Source organism: Myodes glareolus, chromosome 16 (genome assembly GCF_982192425.1).
Source record: "Myodes glareolus chromosome 16, mMyoGla1.1, whole genome shotgun sequence".
Classification (NCBI taxonomy): domain Eukaryota; kingdom Metazoa; phylum Chordata; class Mammalia; order Rodentia; family Cricetidae; genus Myodes; species Myodes glareolus.
Genome location: NC_142041.1, coordinates 25,921,822 through 25,944,551, shown reverse-complemented (window position 1 = coordinate 25,944,551; position 22,730 = coordinate 25,921,822). Strand labels below are relative to the sequence as shown.

Genomic DNA, 22,730 nt, shown 5'->3' with positions numbered 1-22,730 from the left:
AACCTGCCAAATTTTTTATTAAAAAAAACCCTAGCATTGGAATTGAAAACCCACTATAGTTCCTGTGACCGTCAACCCAAACGTTGTGTCTGAGTGATAAGACCTAAGGCTGAAGCTGTAAGTCAGCCTCTTTCTCTGGGGCCATTGTGCTTGTTAGCTTTTGCCAGTTTGATACAAAGTAGAGGTACTTGATGGAACCTCAATTGAGGAATTGCCTCCACTATATTGGCCTGTGGGCAAGTCTATGGAGGCCGCTCTTAATTAATGATTGACTATGCGTGGTGCTGCAGCTGGGCACGTGGGTTGTGTAGGAAAGTGAGCTGAGCAAGCCATGGAGAACAGACCAGTGAGCAACTTCACTGTGTGTTCCCTGCCTCTGCTTCTGTGTGAGTTCCTGCTCGGACTTCCCTCAGTGCCATGAATTAAACCCTTTTCTCCCCTAATTTGGTTTTGGTCAGTGTTTGATCACAGCAATGAAAAACAAACGAGATCAGTCATGTTCTTTTAAACATGATACACATTTGTTTCGCACCTGCACCCCAGCAGTAGAGCACTTGTTTAACATATATAACTCCCAGTACATTTTTAGTGTACAAGATGAAAAATAAAACAATACATAAATAGCGGATGTTAAAGCTTCAGATTATGCAGTCGTCCTTGGTGGATTGTGATACCACAGTCCACACATTGTGTGCTAGGAATGTACATGCATAGATACCCAATAGTATTTTCATGATAGTTAGGAAATGCAATTCTTCTTTTGAATTAAGCGGGAATATAGTTTGTGTTTTCCTATGAGATTAATGCAAAGGCTGCCGCCATTTGCAAACACTGGTCCTCACATTTCTAAGAACAAACTGATCCAGATAGAGAGAGAAGCCTGTAATCACCAAATGTGTGGTGTCTGCCCAGACCATTGGTGCTTCCAGGAAATGCAGAGACCAAGACCACTGATTTTGTTGGAGCCCAAACTCTGTTTTGAATCTTGTTTATTTGGGAGCACTTGGAACAGCTGGTGACTGGTTGGGTATGTAAGTAATTTCCAAGCCTCCAGCAAGGAACGCTATGAAAGTATTTCACTCCTCATTTGAACCTTGTATGTTAATGACACTTTCATGCAACTAATCCTTCTTCCCATCCACAAACACTCTACAGCACACAGCAAGCACCCTAGCTCACACCCCTGGTTCTCTACAGAGTTGTCGGTATCCACTGTTCCCAGTTATTCTCCGCTCATGCTGACTGGGACCCACTCTAGTCAGGTTATTGTCCAGCTGCTTCAGTCACCGTGAGTCGCCTTATTTGTTATCTGTTTTGATATTTTTCACTTAGTTTTGGGGGTACTTCTCTCCCTTGCTTCCTCTTCAGTCCCCATTGTCAATCTTCATCTTTCTGACTGTAATTTATAGCACAATTTCCTTTCTTTGCTATTCTTATTCTTTTATACAGATTTATGACTTCAAATGCCAATGATATACAAATGACCACCAAAAATTAAGGACTTCATTCTTCAATTCCCTACTCAGACTATCTGGGTATCCCCAAATATACAGTGAACACATTAAAAGCAAACTTCACAACATGGATGGATAATGCTGCTATCAGAAGCCATAAGCTTGGATATAAAAATCCCAGTGTCAGAAGTGGGATACATTCCTTTGAGTTGTTGGTAAAGGGAACCACAAAGTCCTCCCTGAAAATACAGGTTATTGCCATTGCTCTTGGTTGCTCATCAGAATTAGGTGATAAGACCCTATTGTCAAATGCCACACACTTTGGTTTCAGGATATAGAGAAATCAAATTGAAGCTGAACTGGAAGCTCACTCCTTGCTGACTAGCTTTGATAGTTCTAGAAGGTGCTATGCAGGCCACTGAGCGAGAGAAAGAACTAGAGCCTGAATGCTGTAGTACTGACCTGCTAGGTAAGATGTGCCCATTGGTGCAACAATGGCATGAACATTATGGGAGTAACTGTTTTCTAAGTGGACTTGAAGCTGTCTGCACAAGAATAATGTTTGGTACTGTAAACTTGGTCAAAAACCTGTGACTGCGCCATTGTAAATCATAGGAGGGCATCCACTGTGCTGTTCTGCTAAGTGGGCATGTTGATAAACTGTCATCTTAATATTTATAGTTTTGATTTTCAGCCTTGGTCCAGGAAGTTTCTGCTTGTAGTAGGTGCTGGTTAATACAGAACCAAAATTGGTCAATGTGCTTAGAACACTGAATGTTCAGCCCTAACTAGGATATCTTAATCACCCTCTCAAATCTGTAAAGACATAACAAAAGGGGAAATGGAAAACAATGTAAGGACCCGAGAATGGAGAGAAGTGTTGAGAAAGTCTGTGTCTGTACATGGCGTGGCAGTGATGCTAACCTGTATAATACTGAGTCCATCAACATCCCGTCATGGGTAAGTGAAGAACTCACGAGGCCCCAAGCCCATGAGGAGCTATATAAGCAGGTTGATTTGAGATTACTATATCCTTTTAATAGAAAACAAATACTTTATTTTTGAAATAGTTTCATTTTGTAGCATAGGTTGGCTTGGAACCCACTATGTAGTTCAAACTGGCAGTGAACTCATGGAAATCCTCTTGCCTCAGTCTCCTGAGTGTTGGAATTATAGGTATGAGCTACCATGATTGGTCCCTTACAATTACTTTAAAATTCTCTTTTCTTATCTGAACTAAGAACATTGGCATATATATTTTCTAAGTGGTAAGTAAGTATACACTATGTTTTTTTTAAACAAGTCTTTTCTAAAATAATACTCTCCCCCAGGAAGTGATGGTTCACACCTTTAATCCTAGCAGTCAGGAGGTAGAGGCAGTCAGATATCTGAGTCTGAGACCAGCCTTGTCTACAGAGCAAGTTCCAGGACATCCTGGGCTACACAGAGAAACCCTGTCTTGAAAAAACAAAAAACAAAAACATACCTTGAATATTAATTTTTAAAATCTATTTATTAACTTCAACAGACTATTGCTTCTTTTATTATAATTTACTACTCCCAAACTGTTAGTTGTTTTATGATTATACTTCATTAGATATGATAAATATTGCTGCAGTAAAATAAAGTCCTTTCAGAAATGTACCATTTTTGGATCATTGCGGTAAACAGTGCCATGGGTGCTGCTGCCAGGTCAACGGCTGGAACACTTCATTGGTGTCTGGAATGACCCTTAGAAAGGGGCAGAAATCGTCTCGGTGCCACCAGAGGGCCAAGGTGCTGCTAGGCTCCAGATATGCATAGCTTCACCAACCGTGCTGTGTAATTGGTTTTTCCTGTTTTGTTTTCTTTCTTTCTGGTGTTAACATCAGAACCAGGACCACCTGTGTGTTGTGCAAACACTCTACCGCTGGCCACACCCCTAGTCCAGTTTGATTTAATTGTTGCAATTACTGCTTTTTAGATGGTTGGATATTTTTTCCATGCTTATTTTTCCTGACTTTTGTGTAAATTATGTTTGCATTTTCCATGTTTTATGCATTTTAGATAGGACACTTTAAAAAGCTACTGACCTTTCTTAACGTTTTGTTTTTCCACTTTAAATTTTACTATAGTATCTATTATTATTATTATTATTATTATTATTATTGTATTTAGTCCATGGAAGTTTGAAATTGACTGCAGAGTATTTTGACTGTTGTTTCGGTTGTCTTGAGGAAAATGTTTTGTGCTCAGCGGTGATTTGGGGGAATGCTGGTGCCTTCAGTCCATCTTGAGATTTTTTTTGTTAAGGAATGAGAGAGCTTGTGTTCTTCAAGACTTTCAATTTGTCCCACTACTTCAGAGGCTTATACCCTGAAAGGTCACTTCCATTGCAGGATGGCCTACATTCCTTTAATAAACTTTCAATTTCATTTGGAATCCTTGGATTGTGTGTGTGTATTCTTTACCTGCTGGGATCAAAGGCATGCACTACCATGCCGGGCAATTGTTGGGCTTTAAAAAACAATGACAAAACCTTGTTTTAAAACTTACATTATCAACAACAAGATTGCACATTTGTGGATTAGATTTAATCTGTGAACTGTAAGAAAATGTCCTCCCATCTATGTAGCTTCACTACTGTGTCTACGCACTGTTATCTTTACACTACAAATCATTTAAAGGTGCTGTGACATAGTTTATAAGTCATAGTCATTGGCTACTAGCATAGGTAATCCTGAAGAGAATTCCAGGTCCTGGGAATACAGCCTATTGGTAGAATGCCTGCTTAGCACGCATGAGAGCCTGGGTCCTATGCTTACTATCCTACCCTCTCAGTCCACTGCCAAATACTCGGTCTAATTCTCAAACCATCAGCTACACTCCTACATCTTTATGATATCTCTAAAGCATGATTGACTTGGAATACAAGCCAGTTGTGCTGAGGACACTATTTTCCCTCTGTTTTAAAAAGAGCATCTATCTAGTGGCTTGGAAATGATAACATCTGGTGAAGAGCAGACACACTCCATTAATACAGAATCATCACAATGTGTTGCTACTAATATGTGTAACCTTGGAGCATATTGCTGTTATCAGTTTAATTAAAATACGGTGACTTGTTTCTCAAGTTAAGATGAAAGTGGAAGGTAGTTTAAAACTGTCCCCAAGGGCTGGGGTGATACTTTATTAACTGACCTGAGTTCAATATTTGGAACTCATGTTAAATAGCCAGGCATGATGGTACACACTTGTAGTCCCGGAATGGAGAAGATGGAGACAGGGGTCTCTGGAGCTCACTGACCAGCCGGTCTAATCACAGTAGTGATCCCAGGTCCCAGTGAGATACTCTCTTAAAACACAAAGTAGATGGTTCCTGAGGAACAACACCCAGGGTGGACCTCTTGTCCTCACATGTATGTACACACCTGTGCTTGTACACTTGCACATGCATGTATATACACACTTGCACACACACATTTTAAAAATGTCTGTTTCCTTGTGATGCATAAACCTGAAGAAGTCTGGGTCTCTTGCTCCCTGACAGGCAGTTAGTTTGTTCTTGGCTTCTCCTCTTGTGGAAACTGGATTGACCAGCCTACATTGATAAGATTATTAAGAATAATTGGACACAAATGAACATAGTAACCATAAGGACAAGAGGGATTCAATATGGGAGAAAGGAACCTTGGTCTTTGTAGTCTTTTTCCAGCTTTGTATCCTTGGACAAGATTGCCCATGTCATTCGTCAGGCTAAGATGATGGCACCACCTTGGTGCTGATCAGATGATGGAATGAGAGTTAGGTGCTCATTACCCCATCCACAGTAACTGTTACTGTCACTCCAACGAGATACATGGAACTATTGGTTTTGGAGAAATTGGCAGTTAACTGAGAGAAGAAGAAGCATTCTAGCTTGGAGGTAAGTACGGTCCTTTTCCCCAGACATCTAGCCAGACCTTTCCTCTTCTAATACCAGAAACAAGCAGTCAGTTTAAGGTTATTGCCACAAAGCGTTGGGCAACTTCGATATGTAGATGGTTGAACAACTAACTTAATCCAGCTACTCCAAAAAACTGTTAAATATGAACAGTTAACTGAATAAAATCCTCAGTCATAATTCCAATTTTTTTGTCTATTTGAAACTGTGCATTTCCAGAGTGATAACATCTGTCATCAGAAGGTCTGCTTGGGTTATGCTCACTATTCTTACTCAAATTTCCTCTCAAAATCAAATATGTCAGGCTAGGATGAAAGACTCTTTGAAGTGTTTTCTAGACCTCAAGTTGGAAAGTCTGTGGCGTGATCTGCACAAGCGTAGTGAGCAGGGCCTTGGCATCTGTTCCTATTGTTTCCTTTCTGGGCCAAAATTACATGGATGTCCAGCTAGGTTTAGCGCGGTTGTGGCTAGGTGTCAAGACTTGAGGATACAAAGGTCCCAGTCTCTCTTCTACATGGATCTTACAGGCAGGGAGGGAGGGGAAGGGAGGGAAGTTAGCAGAGTGAGCGCTTTACAGGCTACCTCTCTTTGAACCTTCAGGGTTAATGTAGATGGAAAGACCCAGAAGCTAACTTGTCTTCACCCAGTTAATAAGCGGTCATGGCGACACTGTTCTAACTGAATCCATACCCTGGGGTGTTTGGGTCTCAAACTCTCTTAACTACTGTGAAATGGGTTTGACTCCAATGCTACAGGGATGGCATTATTTGCATAACCCAAACATATATTTTATGATAGAAAAGGAGTTATAGAGTGAGCAATTCCTGACCCTGTGGTTCCCAAGAATAATATGAAAAGTGTTGCAGTATGCCAGTAATGAAATCTGTGGATCCTTACCTCCTGAGACTAATTGGCAACTTCTTTAAAACATAACAGTAAATCTAAAATGGTTAAGGGGTGTCTCTCAACTGAGTAAGTGCAGTGAGAGTTTATTTCATTGTTATGGTATTCTGAGTATCAGGCAGCTCATTATGGGGAGCAATCTGTGAAGTGGCAGATGCTGGGATATAGGCTACACCTGCCCTTCCAAGGACACCTTGTACTCTATGAAATGACAATAGTATAAGGGGTTTCAGGGAGCTAGTGACATTTATAGGGACAAACAGTAGTATTAAACCAACTCCAAAACAACAGGGCTTGTTCTTTTCCATGAGGTACTATCTACCATTGCTGATCTCAGGCCACCAACAGGACCTATGTGAACTGCAGAGAAAGGTGCATAACATTATTAGATCTTGTCTAGAATCAAGTGTCAGCACATCCTTGGATCCTAGTCTAAGTACTCAGGCATGGGGAGCTCTGAGTTGAATGTGACAGTGGAGGAAACCTTCCTGAGATATGACAGCTTTGGATTCTCTGGCAGGAACCAGATCGAATTCTCAAAAGCAAGGCAATCCAGTGTTGCAAGCTTTCATTATGTTTGCTAATCTCTGCATTTCTCCTCACACAGAACAAAAACATTTCAGCATCCTGGGAAAGGTCACCTCAGCCTGAATCTGCCGATTCTGCCCTGGAGGAAAATGGGCTCTGGCTCATTCTCCTCAACTGGGTGAGGTGGCATGAAAGGGTTCTTGCTGGGGAGGATGTTGCCTTATCTGACCAGATTCCTGCTTCTTTTTTTTTTTTTTTTAACCTACAAGGTTGAAAATCTGTCGTTCTGAGGTTGGTGGGCTGGCCATTTGGTTCAGGTTTAGCTGTTCTCTCATGAACTCTAGGCTGCTTTCTGGCAGGCTGAAGCACTTAGACGGAATCTTCCCATTCAGATGCCTAGCCCTCAAACATGCTCAGGGATTTCTGAGTGACCGTGGAGAGTCAGATGCATCCTGTTAGGGAGGTGTTTGTGCCCAGAGAGTGACTAAAGGATGCTAAGCAAAGATAAATATATATATTTTTTTGCTGGTTACAACAGGAAGTTAACAATTTGTCAAAAGTCTGAATGCCACAAGTAAATGGAAAGTGTTCCTAATACGCCACGAAAGTCGCAGTCTTCTCCCATATACACAGCCTTGAGGGAGAAAGGCAAAGATGTACATTTTCTTACGTTTAAGCTTTTAGTCTTCTTGACCGTGTTCTCTAAAACAAAGAAAAAAGCACTTATGAGAATCATTTGAATTTCCGATTTTTCTCCCTGCTCCCCCTTTGTCTGTAGTCATCAAGAGTTGAATTAATAACACTGCATGGATGGTAGAGGCAGAGAGAAACACTTCCGGGTTAGCCAGAGAGACAGTAGCTAGATATCTTGAAGAGATCTTGAAAAAGAATTCTAAATATGTTTAATGGAGCCCGTTAAGAAACCAAACCAAACCGGACAATTGAAAAAAAAAACCCACAAAACTCACACAAACACGACCAACTTCTTGTGTATCTCCATACTTCTGACCACGTCACAGAACTCCTGAAAGGAGATCCGGCCATCGCCGTCCTGATCATGGACCATGATGGTTTTGTCCACCAGCTGCTGCAGCTGCCAGTCCTTGAGGTTGTTACCCACCATCATCTTCAGCACCTGGAAGAGCTCCCCGTTGGAGATGTAGCCATCTTTGTCTATGTCATAGATACGGAAGGCGAACCTTAGCTTCTGCTCTTCGTCGCCCTTGACGCTGAACTGCGAGGTGCCCATGATGAACTCGTGGAAGTCCACTTCCCCGTTGCCGTCCGTGTCGAAGATGTCGATCACTCGACTCACCAGTGGGTTCTGCTGCAGCTCAGGCAGCGACATAAACTCTTCTGTGCTCAGGGAACCCGATTTGTCCAAGTCCATCTTCCTGAAGCTTTTCCACAGCTTTTTAATTTCATCCTGGTCGAAGTTGTTGCCCATCTCGGAATGATAACTGGCCTCGTTTCCCATGGCGGGGGCAGGAGGGCTGGCAAAGCCAGTAGGAGGGAGGAGACCGCAAGGCAGAGAGTGCTGCCGTTGGCCTGCGCAGCTTGTGAGAGAGCATGCGCGGGAACCAGAGATAGCAACAGGGAGGGAAGGTGAAACTTGGTGAGAAACAGAGGCTGGAGGGGCCGGAAGAACGAACTGGGGCTACCCAGGAGAGAGATAGCTGCCGCTGGACCTGCCTCCTTTCTAACGCTGGTCTCTCTTAAAATTTCTATCTCTCCTGGAAATTATTTTCTCTTTCATCTCCCTTTCCTAAGAAACGTGAGCCCCAAGGGAGCTAGGGACACATCTAGATAATTCACTGTGTTATCCCCAGCAAAAACTACATAGCTTGACAGATAATATACACATATCAAACATATGTTAAACCACTGACTGAGGGTAGCATCAGACTGCTGCTTCCTTTGCAGGCCTGGTGTTAGAGTCTGCTAAAATAATGGTCCAAGCATTGATATGAGGTGAATTTCCTATAATCCTCCCTGGGGGCAGCCAGACTGACATGGACCTCTGTCAGGAACCGAGGCTCAGAAGATTTCTAAGAAAAGGAATTTCTTACTCAGATTTACAGACACCAAATACTCTCGAGAATTACAAAAAACTTCTTAATTCAGAGCACTTTCAAAAAATAAAAAAATAAACAAAAACCACTGCTCCCAAGAACAAGGCCTCTGTTGCTCTGTGATTTGTCTCCAGGCCTATGCCGGGGGGGGGGGGGGGGGGGGGGGGGGGGGGGGGGGGGGGGGGGGGGGGCGGGGCTGGCTGTCCCACAGAATCTGTCAGAGCCTTTGGAGAGTGTCCAGGGAAGGTCTGTGTGTGCCGAGAGTGGCAGCTTACATCTCTCATCTTCTCCTTCCATCCCGCTAGGTTTGTTCTTTCAGCCAGAATTAATCTTGCTTTCCTTTGGAGTAGCGACTCCAATTCTCTCAACGTTGAAAAAATACATGTAGTTCAAGAACAATCTAGTTCAAAAGGACTTGGGGGAACTTCAGGCTGCTAAACCAAACTGAGGGAGGCAAGGGTCCCCTCACTCCCTAAAACCAGTGCATATCATGTCTATGTTCTTTAGTTCAAAGGACGATTAGCTGGAGGTCCAAGGGAAATTGGTGCAGTGAGCCACTGGGCCATTTTAATTTTCTCTGTAAAAAGATGATAATCGCGGTGGTTTGAATAAGAATGTCCCCACCATAGGCGTTGGCATTTGAATACTTAGTCCCTACTTGGTAGCATTGTTTAGGGAGGTCTAGGAGGTGTGTCCTTTCTTCAGGAAGTCTATCCCTGGGGAAGGGTTTCAGGTTTAAGAGACTCAGGAGTTCTAACTCACTGTGGCCACATAGTGTGACTATCTCAAAAGGGAGTGGGTAGAGATCACCTTAAACTGTAATGTAAGAAGCTGACATCAGCGCTGGGCTCCAAATGCCACTCCCCCCCCCCCCCCACTCTGCTCTGTGTCCTTTCTAAAGTGCCTCAATTTTTCTAGATTGGGGGGTGGGAGATAGGCAAGCCCTGAGGGTGCCTGATGTTAGCTTTCTTCTCTGAAGAGAGAACTGTTGGACTGATAATGCTCTGTATAGGCTTATGCGGCTTAGGGCTGAAGCTGGCCAACATGATCATTGCCACTATTCTTAACTAATTTTATTTTTATATTCTGTGCTGGTATAGTCAACATCTTCAAGGAAGACTGTCTGGCAGTCCAGGGCATGTTTGTATATGTGTACATTTAACAAGCATCTGCTAGAAAAGAGCCACAACAGATGCTAGGTCACACCTGCAGGCTTTAGTGGATAACCTATGAATCCTCTGCTGGAGCCTGCAGAACTGCAGGGAAAACAACTTCCGATCTTAGCAGCAGTACGGGGGCAGCACAAACTTTCCCCAGGGTGTCCAGAGAACTCCACGCTACTAAGAAGGCTAGGCTCAGAGCAAATAAACCCACATCAGTGGACAGACCTCTACCAGAGAATTTCAGACAAGGTTCCTTGAGGGCCCAGTTAAGGAACCAGATTCATGGTCACTCTACTGGCCTTACTCTCAACTCCTATGCTACACATCACCAAAGGCAGACATGAAGCCCCAAGGGGTCTTAGTGAAGGAGTATAGAGCTGGGGGCCAAGGCACACAAGTAAGATCAATAAGTGTATGTGGGTGCGGGGGAGAACTGGGGGAACTCGCGCTACAGCTGGAGCTGATAGTCTATCAGAACACATGGCCATGTGGGCCTCCCCCTCCTACCTAAGCTTTCTTCTGTATTCAGCAGGGGTGGGGAGCACAAGGTTGGGTGCTTGGCATTGAGGGGTACAGAGTGGGAAGGCCTTCTAACGGAAAGGAAGTAGAAGCCAGGCCAAAGGCTATCCCCTGAGGAAGATCTTCAAACGTAGGCAAGGCAGAAAAAGACACCAGCTTTGCCTAGCACCACCTGCAATCTCACTTGGCCAAAGGGGACAGACAGTCACATGACACACAGTGTCTACTTGTAGAACCAGGCAGCTGATAAGAGAGAGACACGAGGGACCTGGGCAGGTCTGGTGGTCTGGGTGATAGTGGCTCCCGGAAGTCCCCAGTTGGTGGAACTGTTTAATTAGGGGGTGTAGCCTTGTTGGAAGAGGTGTCACTGGAGGCAAGCTTGAGATTTCTAAAGGCTCATGCCATTCCCATTGTGTTCTCTGTCTCCTGCTTGTGGATCAAGATGTGAGCTCTCAGCTGTTCCTGCAGCCTGCCTGGTCTTTGCTCCACTATCATGGACTCTAACCTGGAAGTGTAAACCCAAACTGATGTATTCTTTTGTAATTTGCAATGGGCATGGCATTTTATTACAGCCATAGGAAAATGTAACTAATACAACAAGATGGAAGGCAGCAAGTTTCAGTTACTAACAGTGGCTGACGATTGGCTCTTATCACCTACTTCTTTGGCGTGGCTCTTTGATCCAGTCAGGCAGTCAGACCTGACCCTTTCACAGCTTCTACCAAGCGAGACAAACCTAAGGAACCAAGACAGTTTCATTTCATTAAAAATGATTGTATTTCATTAAAAATTGGCTGGGAACTAGAACATGTTGAAAAAAAAGAAGGAAAAGAAAGAAAGGAATGGAAGGAAAGACAGGTAGGTGACCTTTTTAGATGTTGATTGCATTCTACTGCCACACATGGCTCCAAGTACTTGCCATCATGATCTTTGGCTCTTCAGTCCAGCCTCTGAAGACTTCTCACTGCAGGCTTCTGGATCTCAGTGATGGCCACCAAGCATTCACAGATTCATCACAGTTTTTTTTTTTTTGATAATTATTTGATATTTACTGGTGTAAAGGAGCAACCAGTTGTTACCAGGAGGCAGAAATGGATATGTGCTTGTAATCCCAGAGCCAGGAAGGCAGGACAAGAGTATTCCTGGGGCTTGCTTGACCACCAGCCTAACCTTCTTGGTGAGCTCCAGGCCAGTAATAGATGCGGTGTCAGAAAAGCAAGGTAGATGATGCTTGAGGAATGACACCCACAGTTGACTTCTGATCTCAAACAATATACACACGTGCACCCACCTGAACACCCAGACGCATGACCACACCTACTCACGTGATGATTGTGATGGGTAGATTAGGCAGTAGACAAAGAAATTTTTCATGAGGAGAAAAGTTATCCCAAGAATTAATGGTCTAATGATTGGACAGACACAATTGAGGAGACGGCACTACTTCATTTAAATGTCTCCAACATACAGAAAGATTCCTTTCAGTCTCTGGACTGCAGAGAGTTCGACACCATCTTGAAAGCTGGAGTAGTCAGTCAATGTGAGGTTGAGTTTGCTGTTGTTCTGCATGTCATCAACTTTGTAGTTTGGCATCATAATGGGACCCCAGCCATTGTTTCCGTTCGCTCTAGCCATCCGTTATTTGCAGTCATTTCCTTGGAAAGCACCGCCTGTTGCTTGCTCCGTGTATCACTGCAGAGTATGCGGACTGCAGTGAATGAAAAGGGTTGATGAATGTGGAAGAAACCCGAAGCCTGACCGCACGCCTGTCTTCACAAAGCATTTCCCCTCAGTTCGATTTTTCCTCAATGACTTTCAGATTAAGAGCCAGGAGACAGTCGATGTGCAAAGAACTGACAGCAAAATTGGAAGCCGTGGGTTATGTGGTTTGTCTTCCACTCCTTTCTCCTTGTCCGCCAGTAGAGCGGGTTTCTGAGCAAGGTGACACAGGCTAGCTTCCTAGAAGCTTTGCAGAGAGTCCGAGCCTCTTCTGGCAGGGTTTCTGTGGTGTTACTCAGAGCCACACTCAACACAACTGTATTGGTATGAGCCACAGTGCAGTGTAAAGAACGGCAGCTTAAGCTGTAGCCTAGTCCCTGGGCTCATACTGTTTCTGAGTATCAGGTTCTCATCAGCAAAGTGGGAAGGAAAGAATGAAGCCATAGGGTTATTGCAGGTGCTTTGATAGATAGACGATACCATCCAAAGTGAAAGTATTTAAAATGCATCTATTCGGCTATGACACACCACCACGGGCACTTGACATATTTGTCTGTGGAGGGCCGCAACCACATTCTCCATTGCTTCAAGGGACAAAGGTAGAGATTGACCTCTGTGACCTCAAGGTGTGGTGGTACACGCCTTTAGTCCTGATGCCTGGGAGGCAGAGACAGATTGACCTCTGTGACCTCAAGGTGTGGTAGTACACGCCTTTGGTCCCAATGCCTGGGAGGCAGAGACAGGCAGATCTCTGTGAGTTCAAGGTGTTGTAGCACACGCCTTTAATCCCAGCACTGGTAACTCTCTACTGCTGCGTCCCTGCCTACTTCCAAGGCATCATCTGGGATAATGGGCAGTGGACCAATCCAAGAGTGACACGTCAGAAGCGAGGACTGTTTCCTTTATAAGGGCTGGGTTCCCCTCATTCTGGGTCTCCGCCATGTGAGCCTATGCTCTCCCTCTCAAGACGCATTAAAGCTTTGCTGCAGAAGGATCCTAAGTGCCCCATGTCGTTCTTGCTGGCGAGACGGTAGCGCGGGACATTTGTTTATCTTGTCTCCTTCCTATTTCTTTTTTAAATTTTTTCTCCCCCTCCCTTTCTCCATCTCCTTCCTTTCTTCCTTTCTTTTTTCTTATTTTTCCTTATCTTCCTTTTCGTCTTTGTCTTCGTCTTCGTCTTCGTCTTCGTCTTCCTCTTCCTCTTCCTCTTCCTCTTCCTCTTCCTCTTCCTCTTCTTCTTCTTCTTCTTCTTCTTCTTCTTCTTCTTCTTCTTCTTCCTCCTCTCCTTTTCTTTCTATTACTGTGTAGGTGCTGGGAATGGGACCTGTGTTCTCTGGAAGACCAGCCATGCTCCTAACCACTGAGTCATCTCTCTTGCCCCACTTTCCTGTCTATTTGCTTGCGCTTACTCATTCCTTTTATTTCATTTGAATGTCAGGAACATTACTTCAAGCTTAAATCCATTCAACAGATTTTACTGAACATATATGGTGGGCCTTCCTGTGGGGAAGATGGATGGCACAGTTTTTGCAGTAACTGAGATCTCTGACAAATCTAGTTCAATGGGCATGGATTTAAGGGTATAGCATTATTTATTCATTCTTTTATGTTTGTCACGTATATTCAGAAGTATTAGAGATCATGATGTATTTGTATTTCTTTTGTCATTCTGGGATAGTTTTTAATATGAGTTTTGACATGTATTTTTTTGTTTGTTTTCTAAGACAGGGTTTGGAGCCTGTCCTGGAACTAGCCCTTGTAGACCAGGCTGGCATCGAACTCACAGAGATCCTCCTGCCTCTGCCTCCCGAATGCTGGAATTAAAGACATGCACCACCACTGCCTGGTTGACATGTATAGTTTTAAATTGAAGTTTTGATATTTAACAATTCTGTGACCTCCAGCAGAATTAATTATCCAAGTCACCATTCATTTGGAGAAATGAGACAATGATTGCTAACTCATAGACTCATTCCTAAGACTAAGATAAGACATGAAGATCAAGTTCAATGCCTAGCACAGAATTGGCAGAAGTAGTATTTTTTGCCAAGTGTAGACTTACCTGAATATTCTAAATAAATATATCTGTTTAGAATATATATGTAATTCTATGGATGCAAGTAGTTATTGCATAGCTACTGTGTGAAAAGTTGCCTAAAGAGTAGATGCAGAAGATGGATATTAAGAAAATCATCACATTCTGACATATAATGGAGTCTCTGTGCTATGTAGTACAGGTGAGAGATACCGGGTATCCAAAGCGTTCATTCGACAGGAAGTGAAATCTTGGGAGTAGAAAAGGTTACCTAGAAGGTTTTGGAAGAGGTGGGCATTCCAAATGGAAGAAACGCCTTGTGCAAAAACACTAGGGCAAGGGGAACAAAGCAGATGGCAGCGACCTAAAGAAGACCTGTGAGGCTAGAGCAGGGAAGTCAAGGGACAGAAGTCATGTTAGGTGAGGTGGAACGAGACTTGTCCATGCCCCAGGCACTGAAGAAAAGGCACTGTGTATTCAGTTATTTCTTATGGGCTCGCCAATCATGTTTTGACATACAAAGTTCTGTGGACTTTCAGAGGCTATCCCTGCCTCTGATGATGGACTCCTATGTGGTAATATTTTGTTTGTTCCTTAACAAATAAAGCTTGCCTGAAGATCAGAGTGTGGAGCTAGCTATGCTAGTTAGCCACAGAGGCCAGGCAGTGGTGGCACACACCTTTAATCTCAGTACTTGGGAGACAGAGGCAGACAGATCTCTGTGAGTTCAAGGCCACCCTGGGCTACACAAGATTGAATTAGTCTTAAAGAGAAACAGAGCCAAATAGTGGTAGCTCACACCTTTAATCCCAGCACTAGGGAGGTGGAGACAGGAAGAGATATGGCTGGGCTGGGCCATGAGGACTACACGGCAGGAGAAGGCAGGGGCTTAGAATTCAGCCAGAGATTTCTTAGAGACAGCATTCAGTCTGAGAACTTGTAGAGACAGGATAGCCTGAGGATTTTGTAGAGGTAAGAAATAGTGACTAGCTGCTCTGCTTCTTTGATCTCTCAGTTTTCACCCCCTAGTATCTGACTCTGGGTTTCTATTATTAAGATCAATTAGAATTCGTGCTACAAGAGAGTTGTAACAAATTGAAAGAGAAGATATAAAATGAAAGATGTGATCAAAGAAGTGAAATGTTCTTTTTCTGGCAGTAAACAGAGGCTTTTTTTTTTTTGAAGAAATACTCGATCCTTTTGGACACAAGGTAGACAAGTGTCAGCTGTAGATGTCATTCAGGTACCTTCAGGTCAGTTGCCTTTCATGCTGGGACCTGCCGCCCCAAATAAAGAAGCTGGCAGGATCATGACCCTCAGATACCTGCAGGACCATTCTTCTCTGCCTTCCCTTGCTCCTGGTGACTTGGCCTTTCTCAGTGTCATTATTTGGTTTTCAGGGGAATCCAAACTGTACTCCAGAGGCCCACTACTGAGACACAGTGGAAACTTCCAGAAGTAGGGCCTAGTGGGAGGCTTTCTGCTTATTGAGGACTGAGCTTTTATAGGGGGTAATAAGATCCCAGTCTCGCTCCTTTCTTGATGAAGAATTTTTATTAATTATTTTTTTCACTCATTTTATATACCAACTGCAGTTATCTCCGCTTCCTCTTTTCCTGTTCTCCACTCCCTGCTGTAAAACTTTAAGACAATTCTGAGGACAATTCTGAGCCCTCTCAGTCTCAGCAGTAGTGCACCCCTCCTCTCTGGGAACCAAGGACCTAACAGCTACACATGCACGTACTGAAATGTTGGGAACTTTCCTTCTCCCTGAATAGGGGCAAGATAACCCTTAGGTGTTGACTCAGTTACTGGTGTTTTGACTCAGTCCCTGGGAAAGGGGCAAAGTGACCCTCAGCTGTTTTCTCTTACCTCATCTGATCTGGCAACCACTCTCTAGCCAATTATTGGTAATAGCCCTTTTGAATAAGCCAATCATAATAGTTAATGAACAACCCCCAGACACCCCCCTTGCTTCTGTGGTTTTTTTCCTTTAAAAGTAGCCTGTACCAGCTATTCAGGGTCTTTCTGGCCTCTAATGTTGGAAGACCCTGTCATGACAGAATTAATAAAATCCTCATGCTTTTACATCAGCTGTGGTGTGAGGGGTGGTCTCTTGGGACAACTCCTTCCTCGGTGATTGGACTCTAGGGTCAAACCCTGCCAAATGCCTTAACTCTGTTCCTCTTCCACTCCTTCTCTGTTTCTGTTCAGAAAGGGGCAGGTCTTCTGTGGTTGTCAACAAAGCATGGCATATCAAGTTGAAGCAGGACTGAGCTCCCCCACTTTGTATCAAGGCTAGGTGAGGCTACCAAGTATGAGGAACAGGTTCCCAAGAGCCAATTCAAGCATTAGGGACAGACCCCTATCCCACTGCTATGAGTCCCACAAATAGACCAAGCTACACAATTGTCACACATATGTAGAGGACCTAGGTCAGTCCCATGCAGGATCGTTAGCTATTTGTCCATGGTCTGTAAGCTCATATGAGCCCAGGTTAGTTGTTTCTGTGGGTTCCCTTGTAATGACCTTGATCCTCCTGGCTTGTACAATCCTTCCTCCCTCTCTTCAACAGGATTCCCAGAGCTCGGCCCCATGCTTGGCTGTGGGTCTCTGCATCTGTTTCCATCAGCTACTGGATGAAGGCTCTCTAATGACAATTAGGGAAGGTACCAATCTAATTACAGAAGATGGCCAGTTCAGGCCTCCTCTGCACTATTGTTGCCGGTCTTGCTCTTAAAGGGAAGAGTGAGATTGCAGTCCCTATCCTACTTGTATCCCAGCATGAAGCAGACTGACAGGTTTTCCATCATAATGTGCCACCTTACCAGAGACCCCAAAACATCAGGGCTAATTATAATGGACTAAAAACTCCCAAATTGTAAGTTCAAGTGACAGGATCATGCCCCTCAGATACCCGCAGGACCATTCTTCTCTTCCTTCCCTTGCTCCTGGTGTCTTGGCCTTTCTCGGTGCTATTATTTGGTTTTCAGGGGAATCCAAACTGTATTCCAGAGGCCCCACTACTGAGGTTTTTTCCCTTTAACAAAATGGGCATCTCAGGTATGTTGTGACAACAATGGAAAGCTGACCGGTTTGGCTCACAGTCGCTTAAACCCAATCTTACCTTCGGCATATGCTATTCTCCTGGGGAGTCTTCATGTCATGTGGTAGCTGTCTTCTAATAAGGATGCGAGTCATATTGTGTTTGGGGCCCATCTTTCTATAGTGTGACTAAACATCAAGGCCCTTTTCATGCACTGACTGTGTCCTATGTACAAACCAGATCACATTTCTGAGGTACTATGGCTGAGCCCTGGGAAGGCAGCATCCCATTGAAGAAAAATGGTATACTCCATAGCTCAAGGCCTGGAGTTCAATTTTCTGGAAGGATAGAGGCAAGAAGCAATGATGATGCTCTAAATGGGAAGGCAGGAAGCTCTTCTGTATGCTGTACATATGTTGTATTACCATTGGTCAATAAAGAAGCTGTTTTGGCCAACAGCCAGGCAGAATAGAGTCAGGTGGGAAATCCAAGCAAAGATAAAGGGAAAGAAGGCAGAGTCTGAGAGATGCCAGCAGCTGCTGGAGAAGCAAGATGTGAGGTAACAAGCCATGAGCCTTGTGGTAAAGTATAGACTAATTAAATGGCTTAATTTATATGTAGAGGTATCCAGTAATAAGCCTGAGCCATCGGTCAAACAGTTTTTAATTAATATTAAGCCTCAGAGTGGTTATTCTGGAACTGGTGGATGGAAGAGAAACTTCCTGTTATATCATGACCTCCTTGCTTAGATGTTGCAGGCAGACATCCCTTTAAGGGCTTGGCTATGAGGCGCCTCATATTGCCGCTTCCTTGTCTAATAAGTCCCCAGATTCCACCTACTCCAGCTGTTCACACGGGAAAGAAGTGTCCTAAGAATCAAACGGGCTGAGCAACTTTTCCACTAGTCCATGAAGTACAGTCTTTTCTGAGAGGCAAAGCATGGTTTTTCTATTCTGCAACCCCTCACTGAATTCAGAGCCACTAGATGGCAGTCTCTTCCCACCGCCAGTCCTTGTTTTCGGCAAGCTGGACTCCCCAGAGCCTGGAGGCCAGGACTTTGTGTGCAGAAAGTAGATGAAGGGGGAGTCCTCATTTGTGAGATGCCCATAGGCTCCAGGGCTCGGAAATCTGGGGAAACGGGAAGAAACCTGTCGTCTCTCACAACAGCCCTAATCAGTGCGAGCGTGTTCAGGCCTTCGCGTTGCATAGTAAATGACGTTTCATAAATATTCATTAGTTCGAGGAATTTAGGAGAAAAGCGGGAACTACTAACAGTATGTGGTCTTGGGGGTGATTTATGTCTGGGCCTCTTTGGAATGCAAACGAGAAGACCCTTATTCCACAAGATCTGTTTATTTGCTCATTACCACGGTTGAAGGGGACACTTGCTGGATTGCCTTTCCTGGTAACAGGGTTCAAACTACACAAACCAGAAAGCAACAGACAAGCAGACCTGACTTTCTGCTCATGTGGGTTGAGGGGGAAGCAAAGCCCAAAGTATGGGCTGCGGGCCTGCCCCCAGGGCAGTGCGGGGTGTACTTGCTACTGTTTCTCTGGATGTGTTTCAGGGCTGCCTAATGGTTTGTCTAGCCCTTTCCTTATGATGTTTTCCCATGGAAACCTAGATGCAGCGCCGAAAGAAAGGAAAGCAAACAATGCTCCAGCTCCAAAAGCTAGAGCAGTCAGCATACAGCCCCAGAGAAGGTCCAGAATCAGGGATTTCTCTCCCTGCCATCAGGAAGTCTCCAGTTCCACGGGGAGGTATAACTAGCCAGCCAGGAACTGTAAGATGCTGGTGACAGACCGGTCTCTGTTTTGGAGGTGGGTGCAGATGACTCCAAGAGTTGGGATGAGACAAATGCAAAGCCTGATAGGAGATAGTTGGTTTTTTTTTTTCCAAGCTGTTTTCTTCTTTCCACATAATTTGGTGGTGTTTACTTTCAGTTTTAGTTTTTATTTGTTGTTGCTTTGCTTTATTTTTATTTTTTCTGTCTTTCTTTTCTTTTCTTTCTTTCTTCTTTTATTTTATTTCATTTTTTTTTTTTAACTTGTAGATGGGTTCTTTCTATATAGCCTAGACTGGCTTCAATCTCATGGTGCCCCTGACTCGGTTCCTGATTGTTGGGATTATAGGCCTGGGCCACCATGCTTGGCTTGTACATAGATCTTACTCAGGGAAAGAGAAAGAACACTCATTTACCAGACATTTCCACTGACAGCTTCGTTAAATGGACTTCACACTTTGAGGCAGGCCTTATTGTATCCTTGGCTTCGAAGGGAAAGATCTGAAGTTTTAATCATTTATGGAATCTACTGTACTTATTTATTTATCTCTCTGTGGGTGTGTAGTGGAATGCACTCATGCCAGAACACACATGTGGAGGTCACAGGACAACCCATGCTAGTGTGTACTCTCCCTTCACCATAGGTCCAGACAGGGAACTCAGGTCATCAGACTTGGCAGCTGTCAGGTCCAAAGTAAACTAGTGACAAATGGCTTCCTGCGGTTCTGATTAGCATACCGAAGTGCATGTTGGTCTCCAGGCTTCCCCAGTATCACAACTACCAGTGCTCTTCTTAGCTTTTCTCAGCCCCAACCTTAAACCTCTCCAGCTCATGGGCTTCCCTCCCTCCCCCAGCTTCTCAATCCCATAGAACCCTGCCATTTCAGCCATGCGCTCTGTTTTGTCTTCCCCTCTTGGACCCCTCCTTCTTGCCTCCCCATTTCTCTCTATCTCTCTTGGTTGTCTCCTTTTTTTCTCCCTCCCTTCTTTCTACCACCCCCTCCCAATACTATTTCTCCTCTCAAGGCCCGGTTTAGTTTACTGCCATGTTATTTGTATTGCTTTCTCTCTCTGCTTGGGACTCTTTCAGATGGCTCTGACTATACTCTCCTACATGTCTACAATAAAAACCTCCCTCTCAACACACCTTGGAGCAGTCATGTTCTTAGTTTGTACACCTGGCACCAAAACCCCTCAGTTTATCCAACAGCAAATGCTGCTACCCCCGAACATTCTTGATGGCTTCTAGGTCTGAAATTTTAGAAGCTGTCTGGCTTACATAAGTACACATTGGTGAGCTATGAGTCCGTGTTGCTGTCTCTTTTAGAACTAAATTCTTTGTTGTACCAGACTGTGCCCTATATGAAGCCTAGAACAATGTTCCTGCCTTGAGGAGGTGATAAGGATTCCACAAAGCAGAATATAGGAAAAATTAAAGGCCTATAATGTGCTTGTGAGTTTAGCTGTGGGTATCCACCACGTGGATGGGGGAAAGAATGCCCTGCAATTTTAGAATCTCCTAGGCACGCACAATTAGGAACTGCTTTCAGGGGCAGGTAGACTTTGCAGCATTTATTACTTCATGCCTCCAATGTCTCGCCTCCATCTTTCCAGGGTAGTTTTTTTTTTTTTTTAATCCCTGTAGGGATCACCTCCTTTGAGGCACCAGCTTTGATTCTTCCTTGGTCTGTGAGTCATGACCTTGCCTTTGTCACTGTTTCCACTTATCTTTCTCTGCCTCTGTGGTCATGCAGAACAGGGAAATTGTTCATGGTCTCTCTCTCTGTCTCCTTCTCTGCCTGTGAGCTCTATATTCATTTCTCTACTGTCTGCATCCACAGAACCCAGCACACATGGGTTCAACGCGTGTGTGCTGATGGAAAGACAGACGAGGGGATGCGTGAGTGAATGTCTAGGTTGTTCTGGAAGCCACCTCGATGGAGGCGAGGCTTTCTCAGATTGCTTTCTTCATGCCCTGTTAGCTTCACATAGGAAAGGGCACAGGCACAGCTTTGAGCTTCTTTGGGATTCCAGAAAGTGCTACCTGGATAGGTTCCACCCAGCCTTATGCTTGGCTTAAATGTTAAACTTAATTACTTAGGCTATTCCAAGGGACATGCTCAGCTTTCAACGTGGCTTCCTCCATACATGAGTTTTCAGTTTAAAGCAATCTACAGTCATTAACTCTCTGCCTCACTATAGCTTCCAGCAGACTGAACAGCAGACAAATATTTAACATTGAAATGGGAGGAGATAGAGATGAGGGGGCAGGAGGGTGCCGAGATGTGCCCTCCCTCTCAAGAGCAGAAAATGCTGCACTGAAATCTACCCCCTGCCACTGTCTTAGCCACTGCTTTCAAGTTGTTAACATATTAAAGATTAACTGATGGGAAGCTGGCATGGAAGCTTCTAGATGGGACTTGCGGGATCCCCTTTGACTGACTTTCATCGTATGGTTGGTTGTACTGGTTCCTTTACTCACTGTTGTCATCAAGTACCTGAAGCAACTTAATGCAGAAAGGGTTTGTTTGGCCTCAGTTGCAGGGATAGAGACTGCTATGGTGGAGAAGACATGAAGGCAGGGGACAGAGACAACTGTTCCCACTGCATACGTGGTCGGGAAGTAGAGGCAGATTGGAAGTGGGGCCACAGCACAGCATCCCCAAGGCCTATTCCTAGGAGCTTGCTTCTTCCGTAAAGAGTCCACCTCTTCAAGGTTTTACTACTTTCCAAAATAGTACCCCCGGCTGGAGACTCAGTGTACAAACTCTGGAGCCCATCGGGACACATAACATTCTAACTACAGCATTGGCTAACTCTTCTCTTTTCTCTCTCTAAAAACTGACAAAATGAAAATGAATCTACTATGGGAAAACTAGCCCTTAATTTTGTTTTTCTCAGTGAGCAAATACTAATATTTGAGCAGTTGTTAGTATAAACAGGTACATAATTTGGTGACTTTGGGGAGTCAGTCTGGCTCATGGTTGGGAAGGGGAGACTTGAGGCTAGACATCACTGTATCCTCTCCGTGTTCCCCAATCTTCAGCTGGTTAGGTGATTCCTCCAACAGTTCTCATTGGAAACCCCTGCTTTCTCTGCCGGCTATGCTACATAGATCTTTTATTTAAGACAAGGAACCTGTGCGGAGAAGTGAACTGATCTGCAGAGGTCACACAATTGCCTCATGGCACAATCCAGACAAATCTGAAAAGGGTCATCCATATTCAGCACCCACGGGTCGAGAAGCTCATGTATTCTATCTCCTTCTTCCAAGCCAGGAACACAAAATGGCAGCTCCATTTTCAAAGGGAAGCCACTCAGAGAGGTAGATAATTTGTGTTTGTGACATCTTACCATGCCTTTTTTACCACCACGGTCATTTTTACTTTTGTACTTACCCATACAGTGCTCCTAAGGAACGAGCCATTTAAACCTCAGCTTTTAAAATTGCCTCACAACGAGCTTGACAGACTCTCACTTCGTCCCTGCCTTGAAGACCCACGCCATAGGGAAGAGTGTTTAAGGTTTGGGAAGGCCAAGCTCATGAGAGAATGAAAAGCTTCGTTAGGGCTAGTGGTCGGGAAG

The 22,730-nt window shown here is 44.3% G+C and overlaps 2 protein-coding genes across 2 annotated transcripts in view; both read right to left on the bottom strand.

Annotated features, from left to right (window-relative positions):
* The window catches only part of Grin3a (glutamate ionotropic receptor NMDA type subunit 3A), a 205,454-nt gene that overhangs the window by 11,832 nt on the left and 170,892 nt on the right, over positions 1–22,730 (bottom strand). The window lies entirely within an intron of this gene.
* Positions 7,300–8,374, bottom strand: Ppp3r2 (protein phosphatase 3 regulatory subunit B, beta). The gene is made up of 2 exons (XM_048419749.3): positions 7,776–8,374; positions 7,300–7,509 (listed from the first exon to the last, which is right to left on the bottom strand). The coding sequence occupies exons 1-2, from the start codon at positions 8,282–8,284 to the stop codon at positions 7,488–7,490; spliced, it is 531 nt and encodes a 176-aa protein (XP_048275706.1). The 5' UTR covers positions 8,285–8,374; the 3' UTR covers positions 7,300–7,487.